Source organism: Belonocnema kinseyi, chromosome 4 (assembly GCF_010883055.1).
Source record: "Belonocnema kinseyi isolate 2016_QV_RU_SX_M_011 chromosome 4, B_treatae_v1, whole genome shotgun sequence".
Classification (NCBI taxonomy): domain Eukaryota; kingdom Metazoa; phylum Arthropoda; class Insecta; order Hymenoptera; family Cynipidae; genus Belonocnema; species Belonocnema kinseyi.
The window spans coordinates 43,446,831-43,457,243 of record NC_046660.1 but is presented as its reverse complement, the minus strand read 5'-3'; the positions used below and the strand labels follow the sequence as shown (position 1 = coordinate 43,457,243).

The following is a 10,413-nucleotide window of genomic DNA, read 5'->3' as shown; positions in this document are numbered from 1 at the left end:
ATAGAAGATTAAAAGTGCGTGAGTTAGCTGAGGCCACAAGGATATCTATAGGTGCAATTGTTTCAATTCTACATGAAAAATTAGGCATGAAAAAGCTATCGGTAAGATGTGTGCCGCGTTTGCTCTCAGCTGAGAATAAACGCAATAGAGTGGTCGCCTCTGAGGCTCTTTTGGCGCGCATAAGTCGGAATCATGAGGAATTTTTTCGTCGATTTGTGACTGTGGATGAAATATGGATACACCATTACACTCCTGAGACAAAGGAACAATCCAAACAGTGGATTTCCACAGGCGAACCAGCTCCAAAGAAGGCAAAGACCGTAAAGTCAGCTGGTAAGGTTATGGCTATAGTTTTTTGGGATGCGCGTGGAATTATACTTATTGACTACTTAGAAAAGGGTAAAACAATCACTGGTGAATATTATGCACCATTATTAGAGCAGGTGAAAGAAGAAATTTAAAAAAACGACCACATTTGGCGAGAAAAAAAATTCTCTTTCATCACGACAACGCCCGAGTTCACACATGCTTCGTTTCAATGGCTAAAATTGAAGAACTAAAATTCGAATTGGTCGAACACCCACCGTATTCACCAGATTTAGCCCTCAGTGACTTTTTCTTATTTCCAAACTTGAAAAAAGTGGCTCGGTGGACAGAGATTTCCAGACAACGAAGACGTCATTGCCTCTGTAAGTGCTTATATTTTGAGGAACTTCCGAAAACGCACTTTTCTGAAGGATTAAAAAAACTTGAAAAGCGATTGACCAAGTGTATAGAGCTCCAAGGAGATTATGTTGAAAAATAAAAAAAAATTTACCCAAAAAGAATTGTTTTTATACTTTATTCTAAGGACTTATTGAACTACCCTCGTAACTTCTGCATGTGAGTTAATTGACATATTGTGATAATTGTTTATAAAAATGGATTCTATAATGCGTCTTTTATATGTATTTCGTTCTCTAGCAAGAATTTTAATATTGTTAAAATCAAAAACAATATTTCACCAACATAAACTTTTTCACGACAATTACTTTTAATGGAATATACAATTCCAGACAAATTTTCGATATTATCAATATCTTTTTGATTAACAAGTAAAATTTTCTTAAGGGTGTTTTGATTACTAAAATAAACATTTATGTTGAATTTTTGAACGATCTTCTCAGCCTTTCAGACGCTCCTTAAACATACGTAACGTAACTTTTAAATCCGATTTTTTGTACGTATCAATCCATTTATTTTTCTTACTCAAACCATTGTAGGTTTCATGAATTCGTTCTCGAATAATACTATTTATCAATGGAAGTGGATAATTAATTTGAACTAAAGTGACTTTAATTTGAACCAAATTCTCTTTCCTGAATCTAATATCACTCACTTTAATGTAGCTATCGATTAAACCTTTTATTAGGCCGACTTTTGACAGTATAAATGGTGGGAATTAAAATTAAGAGATCTACCAGACCATGAAGCTATTTTCAGGGTGGCCGCTGGACCATGAAACCAAGAAAACCGCGAATTTTTTGAAACCCGGAAATGACAGTGAATTTATGTTTTGACCGGGAATTTTACAAATATTTTTTAAAAAAATTTGTCCAAGTTCGATTACAAAGTTTTTAAAAGTCGTTAGCTTAATTATATTTTCAAATTACGATATTCAGTTCACAATGTCTAATTCGAAAATCTTTTACAAGAAATTTCCATTTTAGATTTTTATTTTAAGCTACATTTTTAATTTAAAGAATTTTAAAATGCTGTCTTGAAGACTTAAAACAGGGAAAAATAAAAGCGTTTGAAGTTGAGAATTTTGGATAATAACCATTTTTATTTTATCAACTGTAAATAAAATATTTTAAAAATGGATCTATACTTTTAATATTAAAAATGGAAAAATAATCGATTTAACAAAAAGATTCAGAATCCGTTAAAAAATGAACTGTTTCAATTCGAAAGTTATAGTTATTTAAAAAATGTAAACGTCAGGTTGAAACCTCAGAAACAATTTTCAACTTAAAAATAACTTCATAATTATATATTCGTAATTAAAGAATTTCATTAAATTTGAAATATTGTTTCAGTCTAAAATATTTCATTTTTAACACAATCAATTTTAAATTGCTTAATTAAGACAAAGGATAATTATTTAATATTTGGCAATATTTGACTGTTTATTTAAAAAGATTAATTAAAACCAAATATTTAAAATGTATACAAATTGAAACTGAATTATTTGACATGAAAAACCTTAATTCGTTCAAATTTCGAAGAACTTTTTAACTCTGAATTGTTATTTTGTTAATTTTGTTAATTTGTAAATTTTTATTTTCCAAATAATTTTTATTTTTAAGTGAAATTGTTAATTTTTTATATATAAATAACAATTGAACACTTGTTATTTGTAGAAATAATTGGAGTAATTTTAATAAATATCTAGAACTTTTGAAAAAAATAATTGGAGTACCGACAAAATTCGGCTATTTATACTGAAATTTCGGTGCAAATACCAACAGCGTAATTTAAAAGAAAATATACATTTTTGCATATTTAAAAAAAAATAATTAGAAGCTTTTTATGCATGATTTTCTAAAGATCATAGGAAAAAATCGATTCATTTTAGCAGATATTTAGAAGTTCGCAAGAAATTTCAAAAATAATTTTAAATTTGAAAAATGTAAAAAACTTTTTAGATTTCTCAAGACTTTGAAATAAAATTTTGAAACTTTTCAAGGATGTTTAAACTATTTAAAATAAAAATAATTTAAGAAATGTTCAGTTTAAAAAAAAATTTAATTTTTCAATTTTTAATGTTTCTAGCTTAAAATTGCTTAAAATAATACAATTTAGAAAATTTTAGAGTTCGTTGATTGACTCTTTAATATATAGAGCATTGGAAATTATAATGTAGTTATATATTTTTAGAATTGATTCTGAATCTTTGAATTCTACATAATTTATAAAAGTACTTCCATTTCATATATTTTTATTTTTATTAAACATTTGAATACAAAATTTTTGAATAAGAAAACTTTTAAGTTCAATTTTAAGAGTTTAAAACTCAAGAGTTCCATTTTGAGTGCTTTAATTTGTAGTTTAATTTTATTGCTTCAAATGGAAAAATGTTCAGCTTTAAAATTCAAATTTTTTAAGTTTTATTAACCATGAAAAATGTTTGCGAACTGGGAAATGACCGGCAATTTTTAACGTCGATTAAAACGGCCACCCTGTTTTTTAAACCAATTGGTAATTAACTCACCTTCAGTTGTTTTTATAATTGGTAAATTAAGGTAATTTATTGAATTATTATGTTCAAGTTCAAGTGTAAACTGTATAGAATATTTAATACTGTTTATAGTCTTTATAAAATCGTCAATTTTTCAGTAGAAACAATAGGCAAAACATCATCCAGATACCTTTGATATAAAATAGGTTTAGAATTCAATTTTTTCAAAGCCCTCATTTCCACACTTTCTAAATCCAAATTTGAAACTATAGGAGACAATGGCGAACCCATAAAATAACCATTCAATTGTTTATAATATTTTCCATTAAAAGAGAAAACCATGTGATTCAAAAAAGTGTTAGTAGCGGCTAAAAATTCATTTTTCGTTATTTTAGTTAGATTTTGATATTGTATTAGTTTTTCTTCAATGCAGTTTAATGCCAGATCTAATGGAATGTCATCAAATATTGAAACAATGTCCAATGAAACTATAGAATGTGCTGAAGGAACTTCAGTTTTATTTAAAGTGTCCTTTAAATCCCAGCTATATTTAACAAATGATTCTGTGTTACCTGAAATCGGTTTCAAAAAATTAGAAATATATTTGGCTAAGCTATAAGTAGGAGATGCAATTGTGGACACAACTAATCTCCATTTCAAATTTGGTATGTGCACTTTTGGAAAAGAATAACAGGGTGGCCACTGGACCGGGAAGCCGGGAATTTTTTGAGACCGGGAAATGACAGTGAATTTTTTTTACTGGGAATTTTACAAATTTGTAGAAGAAAAATCTGCCCACGTTCGATTTCAACAGTAATTTCAAGCGTAATTCAAAATGTTTTTACTTTAAAAATTTTCCATTCAAAATTTGTATTTCTAAGCTTACATTTTTTATTTAAAGAATTTTTAAATGCTTTCTTAAAGACTTGAACAAATAAAAAATAAAAGCTTCTGATGTTGAAAATTTAGGATAAAAAACATTTTTATTTATTAAATAAATAATTTTTTTAAAATTCATCTATACTTTAAGTTTCAGATTTTAACGTTAAAACTTAAACGGTTGCAAATTGAAAGTCTTAGTCATTAAACAAATGTGAACGTGTGACTGAAAGTTTATGAACTATTTTTATCTTGAAAATAACGTCATAATAATATGTTCTTAATTGAAGGATTTTATTCAATTTAAAATATTGTTTCAGTTTAAAATATTCCATTTTTAACCCATTCAATTTGAAATTTTTAATTTAAAGAAGATTAATTATTGAATATTTATCAATATTTGAATTATTTTTTAAGACAAGTAAATTGAAACCAAATATTTAAAAGTAAAGAATCTTTAACTGAATTTTTTGAAATAGAAAACCTGGAATCGTTAGAATTTCGAAGATCCTTTAAACTTTGAACGTTACAATTTTAATTATTGTATTTGAAAAATGCTTGATTTGTAAGTGGAATTTTTAAATTTTGATATATAATTTACAAATGAACATTTGTAGAAAAAAATTTAAGTAATTTTAAGAGATATTTAGGAGTTTTAAAAATGTTAAAAATTATCATGCAAATTTTAGAAACTTTTCTTAAAATCTTCTAGAATCATTTTTGAAATTTTTGTTTAAATCTTTGAAAAACTTTTTAAATATTCTCTTAAAATAATTTTTCAAAGTGAAAGGTTATTTTTAATTTTCTTAGGAATCTGAAGGAAATGTTTTTATTCTTTTGAAGCCTTTCACAATTCTTGAAAAGGATATAATTTTTTTGTTTAAAATCTTCGAAAATCTATATTTTGTTTTATATTAGGCTGTCATTTCAAGTTTTACATTAAGTTTGAATCTTTTCAAAACTTTTACATATCTCTTAAAATTACTCAAATTTCTCCTACAAATAATAAATGTTCAATTGTCACTTATACATCCAAATTGTAAAAAAAAATTCTAAAATTTGCAGGATTTTCTGAAAATTGTAGAAAAAATTCAATTCGTTTTGACAGATATTTAGAATTTCTGAAAAAATTTCCAAAATAATTTTAAATTTAAAACAAATTTAAAACAACTTCCAGATTTCTCAAAATTTTGAAATAAAATTTTGAAGCTTTCCGAGGATGTTTAAACTATTTAAAAATAAAATCATTAAATTTCCAATTTAAGAAGTGTACAGTTAAAAAATTTTCAATTTTTCACTGTTTGATGTTTCTAGCTTAAAATTCTTTAAAATTATATAATTTTGGAAATTTTAAAGTTCATTGATTACATTTTTTATTTAGAGCATTGAAACTGATAACGTGGATTAATATTTTTTTATATCGCAAAATATTTAGTACCTTCAATTGTATACGCGTAAATTATTGAGCATTTGAATAAAAAAATTTTCAATTAAAAACTTTTAAATTTCAATGTTAAAAGTTAAAATTTTAACAGTTCTACTTTGATTGCTTTCATTTTCAGCTAAGTTTTTATTACCTCAAGTGGAAATTTTTTAAATTTCATTGACCATGAAAAATGTTTGCGAACCGGGAAATGACCGGGAATTTATTTCGTCGATTAAAACTGCCACCCTGAATAAGCTTTAACTACAGTACTATTATGTGTTTTTAATTTATATGCCGTTTGTTCATTTATTAATCTTTTTTCTTCCATCAAATAGTTATATTACATTTTTCTGCTATTGTTGGAACAAGATTTGTTTTAATCTTTTTATACAAATTATCATTTTTGAGCATGTTTTCCACACTTTTAAGTATCTCTATTAGCTGCTACCGTTATGTTGCCTTTGTCTGCCTTTACAAAAACTAAATCTTCATTAACCTTTTGAAATTTTTCAACAAGGTCAAAAGATTTTTCAAGGTTCTTGAAATTATTATTTCGATTATGGTTTGAGATTGATTATCTGTTTTTCTGATGCTAAATTTCCGATCTTCATGCTCTACATTCAATGCTCTAAAATATTGTAGCAACCCTAGAATCGCTGGCTACTCTGCCTGTTGGCGTGCCTTTCATGATATATTTAGTTTTAAATTCCAATATCACTGTCTTTTTCCAGAATTCATCGAAGTTGGCAAACCTGCCAGGGCTTTAGACACCCTGCAAGAAGTCTTTCGCAACAAAAAATGGACATACAGCTGGTCCGAGTCGGTCCTCGAACCGATCATGTTCAAATACCTCGACCTCTGCGTGGAACTGAAAAAGTCCCACATAGCAAAAGAGGGTCTTTTCCAGTACCGGAACATGTTCCAATCCGTGAACGTCGGAAGTTTAGAGAATGTTATCCGCGGGTACTTGCGCATGGCCGAAGAAAAAACCGAGGCCGCCCGAAAACAAAGTCAGCAAGCAGTGATCGACATCGACGATCTAGACAACCTAGCCACCCCGGAAAGTATTTTACTTTCCGCCGTGAGTGGCGAGGATGCTCAAGATCGAAGTGATCGCACCATCCTAACTCCCTGGGTGAAATTTCTCTGGGAATCCTACTGCCAGTGTTTAGAATTGCTGAGGACTAACGCTCATGTCGAGAACCTCTACCATGACATCGGACGCATGGCTTTCCAATTCTGTCTCGAGTACCAGCGCAAAACTGAATTCCGCAAACTCTGCGAAAAACTTCGCAAGCACTTGGAAGACATCTGCAAGCTTCCGCCGCTCATCTCCAACGTTTCGATCCACAAAGCCGAAACTCAGCAACTCAATCTCGAGACTCGTCTGAATCAACTCGACTCGGCAATCCAGATGGAACTTTGGCAAGAAGCCTACAAAGCCATTGAGGACATCCACGGCCTCATGAATCTCTCGAAGAAGATGCCAGTGCCGAAAACTATGGCCAACTACTATCAGAAACTCGCTATGGTTTTCTGGAAAGCCGGAAACTACCTCTTCCACGCCGCGGCTTTGCTGAAACTCTTGCAATTGTCTCGTGAGATGAAAAAGAACATGTCGCCCGAGGAACAGCAGCGTTTGTCAAACCGAGTTCTCCTCGCGACTTTATCAATTCCGCTACCCTCGGCTCATCCCGAGTTCGACCGCTTCATCGAAACCGACAAGAGTCCGCAGGAAAAGGCTCAGAAACTTGCAGTTCTCCTGGGACTCACACAGCCTCCAACTCGAGTTTCTCTCCTGCGCGACATTTGTCGCTTGAATGTCCTCAATCTCGTGTCACCGCAACTACAAAATCTTCACTCCTGGCTCGAGGTCGAGTTCCATCCCTTGGATCTTTGCATCAAAGTGGACACTGTCATCCAGACTCTTCAGGCTGACGAGACGAGCACCTTGGCCCAGTACGTTCCCGCTCTTCAGGACGTGACCCTCGTCCGTCTCGTTCACCAGGTCTCGCAGGTCTATCAGACAATCCAGCTCGATCGTCTCCTGGAGCTTGCAAAATTCACGACCGATTTCCATCTGGAGCGTCTTCTCGTCGACTGTGTGCGATACAACGACATGCAAATAAGAATCGATCATAAGCAAACGTGCATCCATTTCGGAGTGGATCTGGCCGAGGCCCGGAGAGAAGACCATCCAGATGGGCCCGTTCTCCAAGCCATGCCTTCAGAACAGATCCGTTGTCAGTTGGTCAACATGGCGAAGGTGCTCCATCGGTCCATCAATGTGATCAACCCCAACAAGAAGAAGGTGGAGCGTGAGAAGGTGAGAAATGCGATGGTAAATCTCTATCACGAGACGAAGGGGAAGGAGCACCAGAGAATCTTGGGCAGACACAAGATCATCGAGGAGAGGAAGGAGTACATCGAGCACATCAATACCGTGCGCGAGGAGGAAGAGTTGCGTCGCCTGGAGGAGATCCAGCGACAAGTGATGCAGGCCGAGCAGAAACGACTCGACCTGGAGCGAGAGGAGAGGGAGAGAAAGCGCCATCAGACCGAGATTCAGCAAATCAAGGACCGACACTTGAAGGAGAAGATGCAGCAGATCTCGCAGACGAGTCATGGGCAGAAGGTGCTCAAGAAACTCGACGAGGATGACATCAAGAAAATGGATGCTGAGCAGATCGCTGCTCGCGAAGCCGAGGAATTGCAGAAGGAGAGGCGAGAGACCCAGCAGAAACTCAAGTCTCAGGAGAAGAAGGTGGATTACTTGGAACGGGCGAAGAGAATTGAGGAAATTCCGCTCCTCGAGAAGGTCATGGAGGAGAAGATGGAGTTGGCGAAGCAGAGATGGGAGCAACAGGAGGAGGAGAGGATTCAAGCGGCGATTGAAGAGCGCGAGCAGGCTGTCGCGACGAGAGAGCGTATGGCGAGGATGAAGGAAGATCACGACAGTTTCTTGCAGAGAATTCTGGCTGAGAGGAGAAATATGTATTTGGATAAGTTGAGGGAGTTTGAGAAGAGGCTGAATGAGGCGAGGGCGAAGAGATTGCTGGAGAGGAAAATTCAGAGGAAGGCGGAGAGAAAGGCGACTTGGGTGAAACAGAGGCAGGAGGCGGCGGAGAAGAAGAGGTTGGAGATGTTGAGAATTAAGCAGGAGGAGGAGAGACGGATTTTGGAGGAGGAGAGAGCGATGAGGGAGGAGGAGGAGAGGATCAAACGGGAGGAGAGGGAGGCGAAAGAGGCGGAACATCAAGCCAAGTTGGATCATATTGCGGAGATCACGAGAGCGAGGAATGAGGAAATTGAGCGGAAGTTGGAAGAGCAGAGGCAGAAGGATAGAGAGAGTGCGAGAGAGAAACCGGATCTTTGGCGGCGTGGAGGAGGAGGAGGAGGAGGAGGAGGAGGAGGAGGAGGAGAGAGAACTGAAAGAGGTGCTGAGAGAATTGAAAGAGGTGGAGATAGAATTGAACGAGGCGGAGAGAGAATTGAAAGAGAGAGAGCTGTGGATAGAGGAGATCGTGGAATGGATAGAGATAGATTCAGCAGAGATGGTCCTCCCAGACCAGGTAAGTTCTTCTTCTTCTTCAGAAAGTTTTTAGAAATATTTGACAAATATCTGCTTTTTTAATTTGGTATTTATTTATTTATTATTTTACTATATTTTGATGGTAATATACGTAAAAGACAACTGCTTCACCAGCACTAATGATATGCTCGACCTCTATGTGCTTTGAGAATTTATAAGCATTTTGAATTAGGATATAAAAAATCGTATTTTTTTTCTTTATCAAGAATAAGTACATTATTTTTAATTCGCGGGAAAATGTATCGCTTGAAATTGGAAAGGGCCCGGAATTTTACAAATTTTTTTAGAGAAAAAAATGTGTCCCAATTAGATTTCAACCGTTTTTTAAGTAATTAGTTTAAGGATTTACCATTTTTTAATTTTTAAGTGTACATTTTAATTTGAAGAATTTTAAAATGCCTTTTTAAAGATCGGGAGAACCGGGAATTTTATGAGACCCGGAATTTTACAAATTTTTAGAGAAAAAAAACAGAATTTGTCCAAATTAGATTTTAACCGTCTTTTAAATAATCAGTTTAAAGATTTACCTTTTTTTAAATTTGAAGCTTACATTTTAATTTGAAGAATTTTAAAATGCCGTTTTAAGGACCGGGAATTTTATGCGGTCCGGAATTTTACAAATTTTAGAAAAAAAAATGTGTCCAAATTAGATTTCAACCGTTTTTTAAGTAATTAGTTTAAGGATTTACCATTTTTTAATTTTTAAGTGTGCATTTTAATTTGAAGAATTTTAAAATGCCGTTTTAAAAACCGGGAGAACCGGGAATTTTATGCGACCCAGAATTTTACGAATTTTTAGAGAAAATAAATTTAATTTGTCCAAATTAGATTTTAACCTTCTTTTAAATAATCAGTTTAAAGATTTACCTTTTTTTAAATTTGAAGCTTACATTTTAATTTGAAGAATTTTAAAATGCCGTTTTAAGCACCGGGAATTTTATGCGGTCCGGAATTTTACAAATTTTAGAGAGAAAAAATGTGTCCAAATTAGATTTCAACCGTCTTTCAAGTAATTAGTTGAAAGATTTACCATTTTTAATTTTTAAGTGTGCATTTTAATTTGAAGAATTTTAAAAAGCCGTTTTAAAGACCGGGAGAACAGGGAATTTTATGAGACCCGGAATTTTACAAATTTTTAGAGAAAATAAATTTAATTTGTCCAAATTAGATTTTAACCTTCTTTTAAATAATCATTTTAAAGATTTACCTTTTTTTAAATTTGAAGCTTACATTTTAATTTGAAGAATTTTAAAATGCCGTTTTAAGCACCGGGAATTTTATGCGGTCCGGAATTTT

At 33.1% G+C, this 10,413-nt stretch overlaps 1 protein-coding gene across 1 annotated transcript in view; it reads left to right on the top strand.

Annotated features, from left to right (window-relative positions):
* Positions 1-10,413, top strand: part of LOC117170694 (eukaryotic translation initiation factor 3 subunit A-like) — a 33,029-nt gene that overhangs the window by 6,961 nt on the left and 15,655 nt on the right. The window contains exon 2 of the mRNA XM_033357670.1: positions 6,257-9,097. Coding sequence (XP_033213561.1) covers positions 6,257-9,097 — 2,841 coding nt within the window. The remainder of the gene's footprint in view (positions 1-6,256; positions 9,098-10,413) is intronic.